This window comes from Acipenser ruthenus, chromosome 14 (genome assembly GCF_902713425.1).
Source record: "Acipenser ruthenus chromosome 14, fAciRut3.2 maternal haplotype, whole genome shotgun sequence".
Lineage (NCBI taxonomy): Eukaryota > Metazoa > Chordata > Actinopteri > Acipenseriformes > Acipenseridae > Acipenser > Acipenser ruthenus.
The window spans coordinates 12,628,844-12,651,868 of record NC_081202.1 but is presented as its reverse complement, the minus strand read 5'-3'; the positions used below and the strand labels follow the sequence as shown (position 1 = coordinate 12,651,868).

At 36.8% G+C, this 23,025-nt stretch overlaps 1 protein-coding gene across 1 annotated transcript in view; it reads left to right on the top strand.

Annotated features, from left to right (window-relative positions):
• LOC117419768 (staphylococcal nuclease domain-containing protein 1-like) overlaps positions 1-11,295 on the top strand; it is a 188,973-nt gene extending 177,678 nt beyond the window's left edge. The window contains exons 23-24 of the mRNA XM_034032847.3: positions 8,873-8,917; positions 10,690-11,295. Coding sequence (XP_033888738.1) covers positions 8,873-8,917; positions 10,690-10,755 — 111 coding nt within the window. The 3' untranslated portion in view covers positions 10,756-11,295. The remainder of the gene's footprint in view (positions 1-8,872; positions 8,918-10,689) is intronic.
• Positions 11,296-23,025: the final 11,730 nt, after the last annotated feature.

Genomic DNA, 23,025 nt, shown 5'->3' with positions numbered 1-23,025 from the left:
GAGTCAATATTTAATTTTCACAGAATTATGTATAACAAACACAATAATCTGGGTTATTGCTTAACAATAAAGCCCAGATCTTGGTAACTCAGATTTCATCACTCTCACTCCCCTTTGTGAGCTTATTCTAACACACCACACACAGCTGCCTAATAAGTACAAGTTATCTTTGGTGAGTGTCTAATACTTTGGGCCATTGTGGCTTTGATGTCAACATCTGTTATCAACATGAGATATCTATAGTTTATGAGATTTAGGTTAAAGTCAGTAACAAACTACAACTGCAGTTGTGTTGGATATTCGTTCTAGTTTCTGGTGATGAGGACCAGGTTTTATCCAGAGTTTCAGAGACATTTTAATTATACAGACGTGCTCAAATTTGTTGGTACCCCTCCACAAAAATCGAAGAATGCACAATTCTCTCTGAAATAACTTGAAACTGACAAAAGTAATTGGCATCCACCATTGTTTATTCCATATTTAATAGAAATCAGACTTTACTTTTGATTTTTTATTCAACATAATATTGTAAATAAGAAAACAAATGAAAATGGCATGGACAAAAATGATGGGACCGCTAACCTAATATTTTGTTGCACAACCTTTAGAGGCAATCACTGCAATCAAACGTTTTCTGTAGCTCTCAATGAGATTCTGCACCTGTTAACAGGTAGTTTAGCCCACTCTTCCTGAGCAAACTGCTCCAGCTGTCTCAGGTTTGATGGGTGCCTTCTCCAGACTGCAAGTTTCAGCTCTTTCCATAGATATTCGATAGGATTCAGATCAGGACTCGTAGAAGGCCACTTCAGAATAGTCCAATGTTTTGTTCTTATCCATTCTTGGGTGCTTTTAGCTGTGTGTTTTGGGTCATTATTCTGTTGGAGGACCCATGACCTGCGACTGAGACAGAGCTTTCTGACACTGGGCAGTACGTTTCGCTCCAGAATGCCTTGATAGTCTTGAGATTTCATTGTGCCCTGCACAGATTCAAGGCACCCTGTGCCAGGCGCAGCAAAGCAGCCCGAACATAACCGAGCCTCCTCCATGTTTCACTGTAGGTATGGTGTTCTTTTCTTTGAAAGCTTCATTTTTTCGTCTGTGAACACAGAGCTGATGTGACTTGCCAAAAAGCTCCAGTTTTGACTCATCTGTCCAAAGGACATTCTCCCAGAAGGATTGTGGCTTGTCAATATGCATTTTAGCAAATTCCAGTCTGGCTTTGTTATGTTTTTCTTTCAAAAGTGGAGTCCTCCTGGGTCTTCTTCCATGGAGCCCACTTTCGCTCAAAAAGCGACAGATGGTGCGATAAGAAACTGACGTACCTTCACCTTGGAGTTCAGCTTGTTTCTCTTTGGTAGTTATCCTTGGTTCTTTTTCTACCATTCGCACTATCCTTCTGTTCAATCTGGGGTCGATTTTCCACTTGCGGCCTCGCCCAGGGAGGCTGGCTACAGTTACATGGACCTTCAACTTCTTAATAATATTTGCAACTGTTGTCACAGGAACATCAAGCTGCTTGGAGATGGTCTTGTAGCCTTTACCTTTACCATGCTTGTCTATTATTTTCTTTCTGATCTCCTCAGACAACTCTCTCCTTTGCTTTCTCTGGTCCATGTTCAGTGTGGTGTACACAATGATACCAAACAGCACAATGACTACTTTTCTCCATTTAAATAGGCTGAATGACTGATTACAAGATTGGAGACATGTGTGATACTAATTAAAGAAACTAATTAGTTTGAAATATCACTATAATCCAATTATTTATTATCTTTTCTAAGGGGTACCAACAAATGTGTCCAGGCCATTTTAGAATATCTTTGTAGAATAAGCAATAATTCATCTCTTTTCACAGCTTCTTTGCTTTATTCTATGACATACCAAAGGCATGCAAGTATACATGATAAAATAGCTTTTAATTTCATCACTTTTCAGGAGGAATGAAGCATTATTTCAATGAGCTGTAAGGGTACCAACAAATTTGAGCATGTCTGTATTTCAGTTAAGCTTCTGTATGAATAGAAAACTGTACATTTGTGGACATGTGTACCATAGCTTTAAAATGTTGTATCCAAAAACAGTTGTTCAGGGGCTTTTGTTGTGAATAAACAGTGACTGTCTCCAGCCCTGGGAGAAACATTTTCAAGTGGGGAAAATGAGAAAATGTTGAAAAAGCATTGCTGCAGATGGTTTCAGATACTTGATGGAAGCTGCTACCTCGAAGTAGACCTGTATTTTTTGATAACGTTGGTTAAGTGCATCATCCCAGAGTTTTAAAGTCTCAATACAGTGCTTTTAGGAGTCAATCATCTATATGCATGGTATAATTATGAAATATACTATATCCCTTCTAGATGATAACCCTCAAAAACAGATTTTGCTGTCGTCCTGTTTTTCCCCATAAGGAGCGATTGTGGTCTTTATACAGTAGTCGACAAACAGCTTTGTTTCAGTTTTTCTTGCTTGGGTCAGCAAACACTGTAGGAATCGGCCATTGACCTACAGTATATCAGAGAACAGGATCATACAACTGCTGAACTGCTGAGTATTTTAGGATTTTTGCCTTGAGTTATATTTACTTGATTTTCATTGCCTTGAAAAGTGCAAACACAAGCCCTAGATGTTAAATAAAAAAGTACAATATGTACCAGAACTTGCTGCTGTTCAGATGTGTATTTATGTAGTCTATCCCTCTGCAGTCGCTTGTCTCATTTGAAACTTCTATTCTGTGTCGCTGACAATTTCCTCCAAAACCATTACACAATCAGTTCACACTAAATTAAATTAAACTGACATATTCATAGGTCTATGAATGCAAAACAGACAATGACATGTTGTTTTACTGTAGCTTTTATTGGGCAACTTAATACAATTATAATGAAGTTTCTTGTGTTCTATATAAAAAAAAAAATGATGCTTCACTGACAGAAGATAATAGCCTTAATACAAGTTATGCTGCTAAACCGTTACTTATTTTTGCTGCACTTTTTCTGTTTTCCTGATTTCTCTTGCAATTTCTTTAACATGTGTTTAGCTCTGAGAATCAGCATGCTCATTAAGCTGTTTTTGTTTTTACTGGTTATTTTGGAGCAATGAGGAACATTCTCAAGATGTCTCATATCTGTAGTATTAAGGAGTTATTTTACCATGTAAAGAACATAGCCGTGTAATTTCTTGCTCAGGTAATACTCTGCTGCATTGATTGGACAAAAGCCCTTATTCAGCTGTGTAGAATAAAAGTAAACACAGTGCGGTAAAACTTGTTATTTGTGAAATAGTTCTGTGGATGATGTCATGATTATTAGAATAGAATGTTCAGATGTTCCTAGTTTGAAGATTAACTCTCATTCCCTTTGTTTCCGAGCAAGTGACGTCTTTGGCAGTGTAATTATCATTGGTGAAATGTCGGGCTACTGGAAATGTAGTGGTGTTGATTCGAATGCTTTGTAAATGTTCCACAGAGCTGTCTGCTAAATGCCATAAACCTTTTACATGCACCTCTAAAGGAATAGGGTACTGCATTATCTGCAAAAATGCAACGAACTGTACTTTGGGGAAACTAAAAGGCTTTTAGGAAGTAGTTGAATCAACACAACTTTTTCCAGTAGCCTGACATTTCAACAACGATAATCACACTGTTGAAGACATCACCATCTGTTGGACATCACCAATCAGTGCTATGGAACAAATGCAGCTCAGAAACAAAGGGAGCGGCAGTATATCTTCAAACTTGGAACTTTGGAACATCTTGTAATGAATATTCTTTTCTGACATAATCGTGACATCATCCACAGAATTTACTTTAATTCACTGTGCTTACTTTTCTTTCTACACAGCTGAAGGGCCTTTGTGTGTGTGTGTATGTATGTATATTTATATATAATGTGTATGTATGTGTTTAGATAGATGGATGGCTGTGGCTTTGCACCATTCACACAATCAGTCTGTGTGCCTTTTGTCCTTGTCATTACTTTTCAATGGCTCCTGTCAAGTCCAATCATGCTGCCCACAGCTCTGTAAAATGTTACCATTTCTCTTTGGTGATGGCTCAATACCTAATTAACAAGCCAAGTTTGCATAATAATTTGAATCAAAGTTCATGTTCCTAGTATTGCCCTTCAGAAGGCTATTTAGGCCAGTAAAATTTTCTGACTGGCACGTGTCATTCTAATGTTAACTTTGTTGGCCAGTCATCTAGGTCTTCTGAGGTCCATTGGGTAAAAATCAGGCAGACAATTCTGTTGTTTGTGGTTTGACCCCCTCTCCCTTTTTCAGTATGTTATGTTATGGAAATTCAGATTATTACTCTGGATCTGTAAGGGCAAATGGAATATATTTCATTGACGAGGTTATTCCAAATGAGAGTATTCTCTTGAGCATATGTGTCCTGTGTGAGTTGTAAGCGGGGCAGTATAATTTATTGTGACTCATACTGAGTCACAACAGACTTCACAACAGACTTGGCATTGGTATAAATATCTGTGTAAACAAATCCCAGGGCTAACATTACTTCTGTAAGTCAAGTTTACCCATGGAAGAAAAAAAAAAGCCACTCTACTTGTTTTTCCTAGCTTGTTACCTAATCCAAACATTTTTTCTAAGCCAATCTGAGAGACTGAAAAGCAGTCTAAAAGCATATGCATTAGGCTTTTAGTGCCATTACTCAAGCAAACTGTTCTAATCAAACAAGCTTTTATGCATTTCCTGTTTTAGAACTTATATTTCAGGGATTGTTGCAGAGCTCATTTTGAACAATCAATTTATATTGTATACTGACAAATGTTAAGAACCGCTGTTTGTACCATTTTCTGCAAGTAGTTTTGATGCAGGTTTGAACATTATCAGGTGTGACAAAGTTAATTTAACACCCAGGTCAGCCTGTATAATTCAGCCTCTTGCATTTGATTGTCCAATACACTCTCCTAGTCTTCTTGCTGTGATTTTAGAGCTCAGAAAATGTTTCCTTGGATAAATCCACATCGCATGTAAAAAAACAATCCTATTGAACTATGTTCAAGCTGTATTCTTCAGTTACATAAATGAATGTAATTAGTCATTCAGAATGCTATTTTTGTTTTGGTACAGCATGAAGATATTGACCTGCAGTACATGTTAAATAGGTAAAAGCAGCATTTTCATTGACAATGTGTTTTTGTTTTAGTTTTGGGGATGCTTTCAGGGGTACAGATGTAGTGATTTCTGATCTGAGCGACGATAAGTAATGAAGTAGCTAGGCCCTGCTGTGATAGATAATGTTTGCAGTAAAGCATTGCAGTACAATAAAGGAATTTGATGGGCTGAGGCAGAGGATTAAGTATGTAGGGATGTAGCAAATGGGTACTGCAGTGAAGGACTTGCTGGACTGAAATGAAGCAAACATGGGTGATGTCAAGCAGCTTGTGGGTGCTGATATAAAGGAAGTGAATCAAATGTATATCCCAGTCCTTTTAAATACTGAATAGTGTGAATTCACAAATACAGATAAAAGGTGACCCATTAATCCTTCTATCAAAAAACATCAGAAGCTGAAGCAGTCGTACGAATATTGAATCATCAGAGTACACGTCAAACAATGATTAATCCCCACCAAGAACACTGCTGCAGACGTAATGCCATCCTTGTAGCCAAATATACATTTTATTTGGCAGATTAAGTTCCATTTTAGGAAATAGACTGTTCAGTCTTCAGTTTTTATAATGAGCTTAAGACACTGTCAGAAAACCGCTTGCTTTACCCTTGACGTGCCAGTACACTATGGTAGTGCATCAGGTCACAGTCCTTTTTTAGTTCATATCGGTAGTATATGGAACATAAAACAAACTTATTGCTGGTCGGCAGCATGCAGGCCTGTTGGGGGAGTATGAAAGAATTTAACACACTGTACAAATTAAATAGGCATCCGGTTATAAGCTGCCGGCTTCATTTGCTAATGGCGCAAATGAGCGATGCTGAATTCTGCAGGAATGCTTTGAAAAGGTTCTATCACAATGGATTATTCTTGTGAAGATGGTTTCACAACAGTTTAAAGTAAAATTCACTTGAATTAGGATGACTCTCTGGTACTGTAAATGTGAGGTTTCATAAAAAGAGCATGTATGGTATTAAATTAACATGTGCACAGTGTACACGAGGTGCTGATATCCTGAAGAGTTAAACTTTTTTTAGCCCAGTGGGGAAATTATTATAGATGGTATTAAAGCCTTTGCTCTAGTGCAGTGATATATTCTTTCTATTCCAGTAATGCCTTTTCTATTTCACAGGTATTTAACCTGGGTTAGCTATCACAGTTTTATTATCATTGTTGGGGACTAGCGATATATATTATATGGTAGGTACTGCTGCAAGGCTGTTCTGAATTGGGTTTGATTATGCCATGTTAAGTGCGCTTGAATGTGATTTATAATGCACAGGTTCTCCAGCTTATTACTATTTTTTTTTTTTCTTGTAAGATTTAGTATATGTACCACATCTTGCAAACTTTTATTTTAGCATTTGCATCTTAGAAAAACGCAGCGCTCTTAATAAGTGTTAATTTCTTGTCTGTGCTGTCATTTGTTCTTAATAGGAGTTATGAAACATGTACTGCTTTTAATATGGATTCTGCCTCCTGAAATCCATTTATCATATTGTCAGCCTATCTTTCCTACTGAAAGTGGAAAAGATTAAACTGATTGTGCTCCATTTCAATGCATACCTAATGGAGAGACTCTCTGATTAAATCAAAACTTGTCATTTGAAGGTAGCTGAATTCACTTTTTTGTGGGGGTGGGGTCTTGAATGTTGAAAACGATATTTGAGTGTCTCCTATTTTGTTGGGGGGTGGGGGGAGCAGTGCAGAAGTCTATACTCCAGTTATTTTTGTAGTTAAACTACTGTAGCTTTGAGATTGGAAAGAAAGTACCATTTGGCAATATTTTTAAACATTTTCAGCATTAGTTGTTGCTAGCAGTTGTAACCTTTCCTGTATATATAGCAATAGGCGTTCATTATACTAGGGGAAACACACAAATATGCAAGCAATTTATTCATTCAAAAATTTAATTTAGCAAGGGTCCTGTGTTGTGGGGTATAATCCAAATGTTGTACCAGCGGCTGTTTAATTTCCTTGAATTTAAGCCATGAAAATATAACAGACAATTGAGCACCTGGCATATATTTTGGATTGCAGCCATGGCAGAGGACCCTTGCATCACTTCAAAACTTGGCACTATTTTGAGATGTGTTTTGAGGTTTCTATACTGTTTTGATGTCTAAAAAGTACTTCTTGTTTATAATACAGAAAGTTTACATTTAAAATAATGAATAATAGTGGAAGTAATAACACAGACAAAATTCAATGAACCGCCGATGCATGTGCATATGTTGAAATAATAAACACTTTACAGACGGCCAATAGCGGCAAACTTAATGCAGCATGCAAGTAGCGTTTGTTACCTAAACGCCAATCAATGGAATAAAATGGTTAAATAATACTTGTGTGTTGTGTTTCTTTGCCTACGAGACTGACAATGATTGTTATGTATAGGGTTTATTGTATCTTAATATAAAATAAACTTGATTTATACTGCGTTTGTATTTTTAGCAGTATTAGCGAGCGTACAATAATTATTTTTAAATCCCACGATTTTTTTTTTTTTATATATATATATATATATAATCACTCTTCCTGCGGTGGTTTAGAGGACCGATCTCAAACCCCAGTGCACTAGAGCGGACATTTTGAAAAGATCTTTGAAACAGACTTTTAAAGTTATAAGTGTAAAAAGTTATCGGGTTGTTAACAATGAAAAGAAAAATAAAAAATGTTATTTAAACAGTTGTAGCAACACGTGGGGACGTGTAACGGTAGATTTTTCAGAACCCCATTACTTGCTCTTTAAGGCCGACAATAAGGATTTATAGATTTGCTGGTTTTACTTTGTGTTTTAACATGACACACCTGAGCTTGTTACACTGTGGCTAATCATGCTCGTAGTAAAATCTGTTATGGGTGAAACTGATAGCAACAGGAGTCTTATTTCTATCCCTGTTGTAGGTGTAGGTTTCCCAACAGAAAAGTAATTCATCATCCCCCTGCAAATCACAAGGGAGTTTGGTATTATTGAGCCTCAGGGTTTCTTTAAGCACATTTTGATGTTCTTTACTGTTCAAAAGGTGTTGAGTTTGTCCTGTTGTGTGAATACTGAAAATACGGTGTTAAAATGGATGTCTTTTGAAAACAGTAGACGTGTATACTAATTAGGGGTGGGTTAGAGTACTCGAAATAATTGAAATTACTCAAGCACTAATGTATTACTTAAATAATATCTTCATGAATGTAAGTTGAATATATTATAGCGACCCAGTCATTTCAGGTTGGCAGACTTTCATCTGGTCCTGTGCATTCACGTTATCTGTATTGTTCCGGGGAGGGACCCTACCACTAGTTTGGGTAGTGTGGGTGGGGGTGGGGGTTGTGTGTGTGTGAGAGCGAGCCGCTGTTGGGTGCGGACCGTGTCATCTAGATACCCTTGCTGTGCCTCCCCCACCCTCCCCATGCCAGTAGTTGTATGAACTTTTAGTCAATTTATTTCTGGTGTTGATGAATTAACATTTTATAAATGTGGAAATTTCAAGTTTTGACATGAGCAGAGGAATATAATTGCTGTGTTCTGCCATCTCTACAGGCACTTAAAGCCTACTGTACAAGTGCAGCATTTTGCTGACTCAGAATAAACCAGCAACTGCATTTAATCAATTGCTTATTTGTTTAAATCATTTTAATAAGTTATTTTGTTCTTGCTATAACTTAAGATGCTAAAGCTCTGCGTGTGTGGTCATGTATTGTTGCTCCTGGCTGTAAACCATCTATTCTGCTGTCTCTCTCCCTCAGGTCAAAGAGTACCTGATTGCACAGGAATCTGCAAAGGCTGCCAGGGTAAGTTTTCTACATATCTGTTTCTCAGTAGTATAAGCCCACTCAAAAGGTCTGGATGAGAGTATATTACTGGTCTGAAACTATTAAATGCCTGAGAACAAAGTTGATTGAGGCTTATGTCTGTATTTAATTTTAAATGTTGCTAATTTGTTCCAGTTCTAGGTTAACAGTGAAAATTATATATGTAATGTCTATAATTTTATAACTGTCGATTTATAATTGGCCCTTTTGAGTCAGGCCATATTATTATTATGAAGACATTGTATTCTGGGAGATGTAGTTAGTGGAAGTTTTAGGGGAGGCAGACAAGCTGTGCAGCAAATTTGCTATGCGTATTTTTACGCATTTAGTGCGTATTTTGGATTTTTTAATGTGTAAAAACGTCAGGTACGGGGCTCCCGAGTGGCGCATCAGGTAAAGGCGCTCCGCGTGGAGTGCAGGATGCACCCTATAGCCTGGAGGTCGCCGGTTCGAGTCCAGGCTATTCCACTGCCGACTGTGGACGGGAGTTCCCAGGGGGCGCACAATACTGTGCACCAGCAACCCCTGTAGACTGCCTGGGCACCTGCGGGCTTGCCTGTAAGCTGCCCAGTGCTGTGTTGTCCTCCAACGCTGTAGCTCTGGATTGGCTGCATGGCGGGCCTGCAGAGTGAAAAGAAGCGGTCGGCTGACGGCACACTTTTCGGAGGACAGTGTGTGTTCTCCTTTGCTGCTCTCGAGGCAGTGCAGGGTGGTAGCGGTGAGCTGAGCCTAAATACAATTGGCTATTTCATTTAAAATTGGAGAAAAACGAGGTAAAATCAATTGGTGACTACTAAATTAAAAAAAAAAGTCAGGTACGCAGCTTATCTGGACTGCTAATCATGATTATGAAAAAGATTTACATATTGCACATTCAACCAACTGCAATTTAGCTGTTTATGATGATGATCATAATAATAATAGCTTGTTGTGAATGTTGTATGTGTGACAGTGTGGTGAGAGATGCAACAGGAGCTGGTTTACTAAACTCAGGCAGAGCATCGCAAATGCAACAGTGACTAATGTCTGTACAGACAGTACCGCTTTGTTTTCCCTGTGAGTGTATATGGCATAATTATAATAAAACCAGATACAATACATGTGCTAAATCATTATTCAATTGTCATTTCATATTTTTCCTATGACTTTCCTTGGTGCTTGCTGAAGTAGTATGTCGCTTCCATGATTTGCTTCACTGTTTGGAGCGGTTTGTTATCAAGTGAACTGGAATATGTTTGGTTTCACATTACAAAATGTTGAAACAGACCAAAGTGCTAATGTACCAAGTCTACTTCCAAGAGAAATGAGATGACCATTTCAGGTGATCTCAGTTCACTTGGTTTGATGCACATCCTGGTGCGATTTACATGGTTCTCAGAGGTTTCACATCACTCTAAGCAAACCGAACAGCCCTTCAATCCACATCAAAAGGTCAAATGAACTAGGTGTGAAAGGTGTGCCCTAAGTAATTGGTTTAATTTATAGTCAAAATTCTAAACTTTTTTTCTGGTACACTGCGGTAAAAAGATCAATGGGCATGGTGTGTATATTTGTTAAGAAAGATTTCTGACAAAGCTTGGATTTATGGTTGCTTGTGAGGCAAACTAAGTAAAAAAGGGGTTTAAAGGCAATATTGGCTAATACTTACTTTCAATACAGTTATTCATAAAGCTCACTTTTTATTGCTGAAAATAACCACTCACAAAAAGCATATGCTGTTTAATTTATTTGTACATTTTAATTTTCTTTAGCTGAACCTGTGGCGCTATGGAGACTTCCGTGCCGATGATGCTGATGAATTTGGCTACAGACGCTAAACACGCCGTTCCAAAGAGAACGTCCTGAAGACATCCTAAAACAAAATTATCTTTTTTTATTATTATTTTATTCCTTTCACATGTCCAATGACTTAATGCCCCCCTGCACTCCCCTTGTCTACATGGACAGCTATATATTTGTGATTATGAGATGATTGTGATTATAGTGAGATGAAGGAGAGAGAGAACTGGAAATTTATAATTTATCAGCTTGCTTTCCTATGAGAGAATGCTTCCTATGAAAGAAATTAACTATGTCATTAAACTCAAACAAGCAGGAATTTAGTCTGTTTTTAATGCATTACATGAACTTTAACTGAAATAATTAAGGGTACAGTGTTGCAGGGGTTTCTTTTCTATGTGGTAGGAAGCTGCAGAAGCCTTGAAATACATTTTTAATATTTTTTTCTTGCTCGTGTCTTACAGTTAACAGTAAATCCTATATGCTGTAGCAAACAGTGTTTTTTTATTTTCCAAGATTGTAATGTTGTCATGTATTTAAGTCTTTCACAGCTCAATAAAATGTAGCAAAAGCTGAAAGACTGGTGTCCTTTTCATTTTCATGCCTAATTCACACCTATTAGCAGAAAATACTAGAATAGCATAGTTTGTTGGAAAGGTCAATTTAATGATTTGTGATACAGTATGTGTCTCTGTTTTTGCAATAAACATGATTCATTCCACATCAGTTTGTAAGAGATGTAAATATCCCACTTCCAATGGGATAAACGTGTTTGTTTGGAGTAGACAGTATTAAAATTGACCATTTCTGTTGCAGTTGCAAAGGGTAGGCCTTCCTCTTCCAGGTGCCTAGTTGTTTTTCAGAAGTAGTCATCACATTATTTTGTTCATGTAATTGTGGTTTGGAGGTTTGAAATTTGAATGTGGACGTTGAAAATAATTGTGGGATATGTCGTTTTAAAACCTTGAAATATACCTTTGCTTCTATGACTCTGTCCCACATATCCCACAATTCTTTTCTACGTCCCGTCCCTGCTTATTGGCTGAGCGCCGCAGAGCAAGCACGGGCAGCACATTCAAATTTCAAACTACACAGATAAACACGGAGCATTAGCTTATTTGTTTTTAAGCTACTGACTGTCTCTGTTGAACCGAATACTGTTGTTTTTAGCCGTATTTTTATTTTCATCAGTAGACGCGCTCTGGATGCAAGTACAGTGCTGACATGCAATTTCCTTAAGTTATTTTAAGCAAGGTTTCAGGTAAATATATAAAGAAAAAAGGCAGTGTATATTTTAGCACTAGTACAACAAGACCATGTACAGAATTAAAATGAATGGACTATAGAATAGTAATTTTTTTGTAACAGTTTAATTGGTTTAAAAGCAAACAAGAGTATCCATACACTAATGTTCACAGAAAATAAATATAAATAGAGAATTGACAAAAGCTGCCGCGAACCATTGTGGTTGAAAGTGAAAACGTTACCCACGTAATGTTTTTTTCCCCCAGAAAGCAGAAATGCAGAAACGTTAATCTGTTAAAGTTTCTCTAGTGAGACTGGGTTGATATAAAATATGTACTGCGAAGTCCTCTAATAGTGGAAAATTAAATGTCTATCTATCTATCTCTATCTATCTGTCTATCTATCTATCTATAATGGTTATTTCCATTTCTTTTCACTCCTACAACTCTGTTTTTGGTGATGGCTTTCATAGATGGCTTCTCTGATGCCCACCTTTTTCTGTAGTTGGTTACAAATCTGTGAATTAATCGGCAAATGTAAAACATAATACCGGTACTTTATTTATGGTTGTTAACTAGAAAGTTAATCAAATTTCAATATACAAGTCAGTTTACAGTACTAACTACACTACTCTTGAGGGTAATAATTCATCTCGGAGAGGTTTTTAATAATACGTGCTACAAAGGAGCTCAGATGTCAGGTTTTGGGGATTTGTACTGCAGGAGAGACCGATATTTCACCAGGATCAATTGTGCATTAAGTAACAGCTGTGTGACATGTATTTAGCATCAACATGGCATTACCGTAAGTGCTAAACGTATTAACAGTGTGGATTATTTTTGGTTGATTGTATTTGTTATTCACCCCATATATTTAATAGCATACATTTTAGTGGAAAATAAATAGTTTGTTTAATGGCTTCGGACACCACAAGACAAATTGTTTTAGACATTTATTAGTAAGGTATTAAACATTAGGTAATGCGAAAATGGAAAATTCAAATATTTAAATTGTTTATACTGTTAAATGATTGTTACCTTCTGTTTGTGGACTTGTACTTCAAATATAGATAATGCTATTATCTCAAAAGAAAAACGTTCCCACAAAACTGTAATACCTCTGACTGACTGATTGTTGTTTTGTTTCTTAAGTGTTTCAGAATGGGGACCAAATAGCTTTAAATTGAATAGAAAGATGATTCAGACAGTTTAAAAGCATGATTTGTTTTATGCTATTTATTTCTATCTTGATTTTTTGAGAAAGGCTTTGCAGAATGTCTTCAGTATATTATTTACTCAGAGATACATTTCCATATTTTACTTTCTCTTTTTAACCAATAGCCAACTGGGATACAGACTCTGAATCACACAGGCTTATGATAGAGCAATGTCTTAAGTCCTAACAGAAAACAAATAGTTAAGATATTTTTTATTTAATAATTAGGTCTGTACAGATTACCACTTTTTTATAATAAGTGACTTTCCACATTAATCATTACTTTAATAATTTAGTTTAATTACTGAAATCATACAACCATTACAAATCAAAATGCTAATTAAGAAGCAGTCTGGTCTAATTGATGGAGAAAAGGACAATGAGCTAGAGATCTGCTTGGATCTCGGTTTGGCAACTGACTCGTGCATGCTGTACTCTTCATGTCTGTGGATCAATGGATAGCGGCAATGTATTCCTGGCTGCACCCATCTCTGTCAGGTAAGAAGTTCTGCTCCAGCTGCCATGGTATTCATACAAGACAACCATGTGTACTCAAGGATTTAACAAGTAGCCTGAAACTTAAATAGTCTTACGTTTTTTAAGTTTGGCTTTTGCTTTCAAGTTGGTGTTTTTTGTCATTGCCCCCCCCCCAATATACTCTGGTTTTATTTCTAATGCAAATTAACTTCAAAGTAAACATGTGAAAAAGGCATAAGTGGTGAAAGACTTGACATTAGGAGGTGTATGGATTTGTCTAGGAAGCTTCCTTGCTGATGCAATCATGCTGTTTTCTCATCTTTAAAAAGATCATCATCTATCTGTGATTCGTTCCAAGATTGTTATGTCTGTGCGTACTGTCTCGCAACCATTGTCTGTATTACAGCAAAATACAAGTTTATAGACATATGTTGCAGTATTTTCCAGACCGTCTGTTCCAACACGGAATTCAAAATTGATATCCTCTAGCGACTGCTTCATATGGCTAAACATATGATAGTCAGCATTAATCAAGGCTATGTGTTGGTCTGTAAGAATACATTTGTACACTTGTATATCCTCAATACTGATATTGTTCCCAATTATTTTTGCTTTGGCGGGGCAGTTTTTCAAATGCAGAGCTATTTAAAGCATGAGTTTTCACATTTGTCTTGTCTTAAAGTGACTTGAACCAATTATCATAGTTTAAATTGCATAATGTTTTACATTAATTGTTTGTTTTTTTTAATTACAAACAATTCACCATACCTAAAAACATTTCCGTGCTGTGTTTTACCGTTCTCTTGTTTTCTCATTTCGGAAGGGACCCGTCTCCTTGTTGGGTGACCTGAGGGATTCCTTTGTGCCTTTTTAAATGAAATTCCAGACATCAAAGTGCTACTTACAAATAGCACGACTTGATTTCAAAAGACTGCATCAATCAAGACTTGTTCATCGCAGTATTCTTAATCATGTTTGTTATAAACATTTTCAAATGATTTATTAAGAGGCGTTTTTTCAATACACGTTGCAAGCATAGCATAAATAAAAGCCAAATGAAATATAAATAATGTCTAGTCTACACATATGTTAGTCAAAGTTTTTATAATGCCTATTAATAATAATTTTACTTTGAGAAGAGTTGATTAAAAATTTTAAAAAAATCAAACGTTACTGTAACAGATTGCAAACCGCTTGTCTACATCACTTCTTTGGGAGACATTTAGGTTAGTATAACATGAACATAGTTTAAAATATAGTATTAATGATACAAGAATAAGTAGTTATATTGATACTGCAGCTTTGTCCTTTTAAATATGTTAATCCTGCCTGTCTATAACCTGATAGGCCATTGAATTAATTCATCCTAGATGACACTGCTGCATGGGATGCCAAGCAAACCATATCCTAGCTATCTGAGCAGCATCTTTAAAAGCTAGATCGAAGGGACTCTTGAGTTAGAGACTTGTGTCGTACTGCACCATGTCAGAAAGACTGATGACGCATATTCTGGGAGTTTTAGGCAAAAAAGTAAACATGCCACCATGCTTCGTGGATAGATCAGTTCATAATGCAGAAAAACAAAGTTATTTCAAGTGATCTGGGAAGATAGAAAACAGCACAGCAAGGTCCAATACGTCTTGCAGGTATTGTCATAATGTATATGGGTTTGAGAGTGGCTCTTTAAAGGAACTTAACTGGCAGGGATGTGGCCTTGGAGCAATTTTGGAACTATGGTCACCACACAGATTTGCTTTATGAAAATACCTGTGACCTGCTGTCAGGCAGTATAGGAAGGAAGGAAGTGACCAAAACATCCATTTGGAATTTGAAGAGATTAATTGAAATAACCAATATCAATCTCAGACTAATACTATTAATTTGAACTTGTGCAGAAAACTGCTAATTTGCTGGAATGTATTATTTTGTAGATGACTGCACTCAGTAATCAACCATGCAAAAAGACTGATTGATTACAGCACACATTTTGCCACTAGGATCACACTAAGTACACTGATAGCTTTGGGCATATTTGTAAAATCTATTTTCTCAACTGGTTATAATCAATTTTTAAAAGCAGTTTTTAAAAATGCATTTATTTATTTATTTATTATTAAGCTTTCAAGGTCAGATTTTAGAGCCACAATAACACGATGCCCATTGAGAAAATGTCCCCAAATATATATTTACTAGTCATACCATCCTTTGGTGCAGCAAAAATGTTTTCATTATTTCAATATAATGAAATTAAAGGATGTTCTACTTAAATACTTTATTGTATAAAACCAGATGCTTGCTTTTAAGTTAGATAAACATTGTATTAGTAAATGTATTTTACTTTTATAAAGGAATACCTTTTTTTAACTATACTGGTACCACCCAAGTAATGATAGTTTTTCCACTGCTGTTGAAATGTTGAAAATAATTGAATTCTTCCATCTACAGTACAAGTCTTGTTCTATGAATATGCAAATTCAATTGAAGTTGGCATTTAATAGAAAATGCATGACTCATGCAGGCCTGCATTCTATTTATTGTAATTCAGTTTGTAATGTCTGTTTACTACTAATTCTGTTTTGAAATGTACAGCTTAACACATTTTATAATGAGAAATATAAAACAGGAAACTGTAAGACTAATACTGTAGAGGTCACGGGTACAGCAACGCAAAGTGCTGTAGTATGAAAAACAACCTATTCCTCTTCGACCCATTAGCTTCATATTATAATAAAGCTGCACCACATCATTTGTATTTCATGGCTCCACCTTTTGTATTGTTTTCTTTGACTTGGCCACCTGAGAACTGCCATTGGTTTTCTTTCTAAATAGTGCTTCTTGACTCTTGCTGTGTTTGGGATCATTATTATCCTATAACCAAAAACTACAAGTTTCCCTTGTGGATGCTTGAATTAGTTCACCAAGTACAACATCTTTGGCCTCCCATCACTTTTTGAACATAAAAGATCCAGTTTGCTCAATGTTATTTTAAAGCACGTTTTTAAATGTAAAATGTAAGGGTCCCGAGTGGCTCACCCCACTCACACCAGGCTGGAGGCCCACAGGGAGTGCATTGGCCTTTGCGTTTCCATGGGTTAGTGAGGAAAATCAGATGGTACTTGTTCATCACCCACTACTGGTCAGTCTAGACGGAGAATTCCACAGCTGGGCCCTTTCTTTAAACAGTCCATTAGTGTAGCTTGGCAGCATCTATTCTTTAGTGTGTCAAAGAGAGACAACTGGCTTGACAGCGGGAATCCAGTTCACCTGCTTGGAAAGTGTTAAGAATCAAGTTTGGGGGGGGGGGGGGGCGGCTCCCGTGTGGCGTATCCAGTAAAGGTGCTCCTCCTGGAGTGCAGGATGCGCTCTATAGCATGGACATCGCCGGTTTGAGTCGAGGCTATTCCACAGCCGACCATGGATGGGAGATCCCAGGAGGCGGCGCACAGTTGACAACCGGGGGGGGGGGGGGCGGAGCGGAGAACAGCATGTGTTTGTCTTCGCCCTCCCGAGTCAGGGCAGGGGTGGTAGCAGTGAGCTGAGCCTAAAAATAATTGCCCGTTCCAAATTGGGAGAAAATAATAAAAATAATTGGCAACGACTAAATTAAAAAAATAAATAAATAAAATCAAGTTGGAAATTTCAAATTTGGTAGGAAAACCAAGATACAAATGATCAAAAAAATGCATATGTTATATTTCTTTGGTATACATTTTAGTCAGATAATTTAACAAACATGGTAGAAAGTGGCCAATTATATTACATTTCCAAAGATTTTAACTACTCTCAATTTCACTGTAAAATCACCTCTACAGTAGTACAATTCAGGTAGTCGCCCTTGCATGAAACCACATTGCAGGGTTTTTCATCAAATTGGGGGTTCTCATCTGTTAAATGTCCTGTCATTGTTTTTTGCTGATGAATTCCTGTTTTGAGAAATCAGCAATGCAAGTTGACACCAATCAGGGTCTGGCAGTCTTTTTGCCAAAGGTGTTTTTTCCCCAAGGAGGTGCCTTTTTCCACTCAAGAAACAATTCTGAGATTTTCAAAAAATGTTGTTTTTTTTTTTTTATTCAACATACCCACTGGTTGGAGCTCCAAATATCATCCCTTGTTCTAACTTGGGGAGATCCTTCACTTTTCACACCTATTTTCATTCTTGACCAGTCAAATATCACCTTGTTCACATAGGCCTGCTCAGCACTGCCATCAAAGCCTCTGTGGAGGTGCCCTAGGAGTGATACTTGTACACCACAAACACCAGAATTTCATTAGGATTCCAAGAGGCTGAGGTCCTCACTACGTGCCCATTATGACAGTCTTTAGCCTCTCTACAGTGATGTGTTTTGATGTGTTATTTAATTTTTTTATTTTTTTTATTCCAGCTCATGGCTTACAGCACTAAAGCCTGCGAGGGGGCTGAATCATGTAGCTCTGCAGTCATTACCAGGGTCAATACAAATCTTCAGAGATCATGGTCCAAGGATGGAGACACATATGAATCACATTAGTTTACTGTAAAGCTACGTCTTAGTTGGTGCTTATCTTGGCGAGAGCCGAGTTCAAATCAGCATGAAGTTTTAACATCTACTCTCGTGTAATGGAAATCATTACATCTAGTAAGCATGTGCAAATGTGTGGAGACTTTTACTGGGTCATTTGTAACAACACAAGGTTCTATGTATTGCACATTTTGTTTTTTACAGTTCATCCCAGTTGAAGGAAATTGGCATACATTTGTAATTAATTGTCAGAGGGGAATCTTGAGTTTATTTGAACAGTGTTTGGGGGGTTATTAGTCTAAAGTCAAGGGATAGAGAGCCATTTCATGTGAGGAAGAGGAGGGACTTGTACTTCCCAGATAAATTAAATAATTAGGAAGTAAAAAATATACATATTGGATCATCACAATCATTGTATATTGGGCTGCCCTTCAAATCGGTGATATCATGGGGCAAGTTCAGCATGGAAGAGGAGGTCTTGGTCTCAGTTCAGCTCCTCCTACATGGCACAAGGCAGCCCCAGCTCAACGGAGGAAGCTGGTAGTCAATGAGGTGCAAAAGCAGGAGAAGAGGATGAGGTGCATAAAGGCCGTTTCCCAGGCCAAGCAGGGAGAATGGGAGAGTGTGGAATAATGCAAGATCTACTGGCAAGACCTATGCTCTGTTAAATAACACATCTGTTTATACCCTACTGAAGGCAAACTGATCAAATCCTTGATCTGACAACAATGGTTTGTGATCACACGTTACAGAAATAATCTCTGAGATGCACCCTGGGGCTTGCAGTTTGAATCAGCCCAGGAGTAAGAAAGTGGCAGGATGTGGAAATCACTGACAACTGTTCATCTGATGGTAAAAGGGCATCTAGGCTATCACTGCAACCCTCCTTGTTTGCCCCCAATCCCACTGGAAGTGGAACACACAGAGATTTCCAGATGCTGCTGGATGAATGTATTTCTGGGATAGCTAAGGGGTAAGCAACATTATGGCAAACTCTGGTGTTATCAATCATGCCATTGATCTTTAAATGTTTTGCGCAAAAATAAAAAAAGTTAAATATGCAATTCTGAGTCCCCTCTAGGGTATATTAATAACTATGTATTGACATATTACAGAAATAATACCCTGAATGTCCTGGACTTCTAATTTGTTTCTGGCCAGTAGTGAGTTGCTGCAAAGATTATTTCTCTGCCCTTTGCTTCCCCCTCCTCATCTTCTCACAAATCACTTCTATCCAAATCTAAGCTTCTAAGTATTTTTCTTTCTTTCTAGTTCTGTCCTTGGTTATTCCCTTTTCAATTAGCATTCAATCTGGTCACAACCATGTTAAACCTACAGTGCTTTTATTTTTATTTTAAAATATAAAATGTACTTTTAAATTTAGTCAGGCCACATGGCTTCAGGTAACCTTTCCAACTTCAAGATAACAAGCACACTTGGCTGTGGGTCTTTTAAGATAAAAAAGCAGGTCAGTTTTAACCTAAAAGTTCAAGCCAATGTACCATGGATTTGCAGAAATATGGCCCTCTAATAGTTTGAGCTTTTGAACAGGGTTCATTTAAAGAAAACACGTAGATGCTTGTTCATAGAAATGCAAAGCCAAGCTGATTTGCAAGAGAACCAGGAGTCCACAGTTTGAACAGGTCTGTAGGGGATAGAAATGATCAGAGTGATGGCACTCTGTGTTGTGGCAGCAGGCTACAGATAACATAAAGCACTAATAAAAGTGACAAGGATTTGACTGGGATTGTTGAAGAGAGAGAGGTTGAAATGTAGCATGGTGTTTCAATCAGTCCATACTAATTAGCAGTGTGCATGAAATGTGCATTACTGCTGCCAAAACCATTATCCAAACAAACAGTCCAAAGAATTATGGTTCCAAGCTGACAAGTGGAGAGAAAAAAAATCTTTATTCATTTATGAAAAGCTACTCGACCATCAAAGCCTTTTAAAGGCTGTTGGTACTAGACATTACTGGGCCTTTACATTCATTCAGAAAAGACCAGTCTTAAATAATTCACTGTCACCAAAGGCAATGTAAACACTGACAATGACCATGTAGCTGTAACTCATCTGAGAAATGCAAGGAGCCTTCTCCTCAATGAAACTACAGCGCCAGTTCATTTTAGTATTTAATGTGTACCGCACGCAGTCATATTTTATATTATACTTTTCCAAATTGAGTTTCTTCAGAGACGGAGTTCAATTCACTGTCACCGTAAACCTGGCTTGTATACACTCTTATAAAATAGATGACAAAAAAAGTACAAATCTACCCTTCGTATCACCCCAGACAGCAATTTTCAGTTGGGCTTACGTCGGCAGTTCGGTTGGCCCTACATTGGCAACGTTGGTACAATGTTGCCATTTGATCATTTATCCTCAAGTGGGCCAACGTTGGTACAATGTTGCCATTTAGTATTTATCCTCAGGTGGGCAAACATTGCACCAATGGTATATTCAAGTTCTATAGGTCAGGCCAGTGTTGGTGCAACGTTGTTTTTTGGTGGTTAGGAAACTGGGATAACATTGGCATATATTTGGTTTTTAGTTGTTAAAATAAAATATTGTTCTGTAAATGCTTATTTTATTATTTCACTTCCATGACTAACAAGCCCTGTCCTGCTGCAGATATGGTCATGCCTGCCTGATTATTTCGGACTGTTCAATTGATGGATACAGTTTCTGTTTAAAGTAGCTCAAGTTGTTTTCCTAATTAGATATTGAACACATTTTCAAGCGAGTGCAAAGGGACATTTGGAAAAAATACATTTTTGAAGTAACAATAAAATGGAGATACATCTATATTTTTAAACTTTAATTGTAATTTAACAAACAGAAACAAGTTGAGAAGAACATGTAAACATAAAAAACATAGGTGTGTTTTTTTTGTTTTTTTTACTATTTATTACTCAATCATAGAATGTAAAGTTTTTACTGTCACTTAGGAGTTTAGCTCATATTCCAATCTTGCATAAAAAACTTTCTAAAACTAACTTAATAATATACATTAACACTATTACAATTGTTATGAGGCTTTTCTGATAGTCCTACCTTAAATTTTAAACATAAACCTAACAAAACTGCAATCTGTGGGGGGCTGTATTAGTGATGATACCTGCCACTTCTCTCTCTGCTGGCACCCGCAGGCAGCTCCATTGTAAACCCCTCATACTCCCTGTATGCCACCCCAGAAGACCCCCAAATCAATGAGATTTTAAATGATGGACTTGCTGTCAGTGTACACTCGGTACTGTATATTTTATGCTGAAAAGAAAATCTGTCAGGACAACGATAAAGTAGGCGACTGCAACAATGAAATGTAATTAGGATCAGGGATGAGCAATTAACGTAATTTATCACCTCTGTTTGAAATAAAAAAAAATAAAGTGAAACAGAATCAGGCTCAGTCAAGATACGAAGGTAAAATAAGTGGCATTGTTTTGTAATTAACAGCTTTTTCTGAATTTAATTAGGAAACAGAATTGGCTCAAAGTAAGTTTAAAAGCCCTAATTATAGTATATTAATATTGACAGACTAATAATAATGGAGATGCTAATTCAAATAGTCCTCTTGCTAGGGCCTTCTTTATGGAGACACCCAGCAGGCACAACTATGGTACTTCTAAGTACACTGAAAGTATACAGTTAGTAAAAAGATAATACAAGAGCAGATAAAGGAGGTTTAGGTATCAGTTAGAAGTGATTTTAAACAATCTATGAACATGCTTTAATTATGCTATTAACAATTATAGATTATAATTAGAAATAATACTGTTATACACTTTGACATTTTTTACTATTGTCTATAATTAGTTATATCGGATATAGTCTGTCTGTCTGTCTTTTCAGGTCTGTTTGTCTTTCTGTGCCTGTCTGTCTTTAATTGTCTGTCTCACCAATTGTATGAGGCTGATTTGTTTTTGCAGTACAGTTATCATATACTTTTGCCATTGTTTATTTTTTTGTTGCTATTTTTTATAATTACTTATAACGGATACCTAAACTAAAGTGTTACCAATAAAATATCCTATTAGCACTATTGTATCATGCTACAAGAATAAAAGCAATACAAATGCCTTTTTTTTCACAGGGACAATAAAAGTGATTTACTACTGCTGGTACAGTATCAGGCTAAAGTATTGTTTTAAATTAAGTTACATTTTTTCAGTGTAGTTTGTGTTGTGTCTATTTGTAATGCTACAGAGAATAATCTACCCCTTTCCAGACATCACTAGCTAATCTGAATAGTCTCTTGACTCATGCAGTTGCATAATGGCCGTTTGTGACTCAGTTGGTTACACATATGCCTTTGAGACAAAAGATGACTGATTTGAATCCAAGCTAGGGATAGCAAATTAACCATTCACCACCATGGTGTTTTTAGAGATTCACTACAGACAATATTCAAATGGGAAATATTAAGATTGTGGAAATCCACATTTTCACAATATATGGAGACATTATTTACCTAATTTCAATACAAACATTATGAATAATCCAGTTACTCGTCAAGGAAAATATAATTTAGCTCTACAAATACTAAATTAATGACACTGAGTAAGTGATGTACTGAGTCAATAAATGCACAGTATATATCGCACGTCATTACTGTATAATATTCCTTAACTAATTCCCTAACCTGTATCCCAGATATAGATATCCCAAATATAGGAATAATTCATAGGAAACATGGTGCACATTATAACACATTCTATTGGTGGAATGTTTATTTATTCATTTGTTAATTTGTTTTGTCTGGCCTTGTAGTCTCCATTGCATTACCACAATAGGACAATAACTGAACAGTGAATGCATTGTTTATTTTTAAGCTAACTTACTCAGCTGGACACCCCAATCACAGACCAGTGA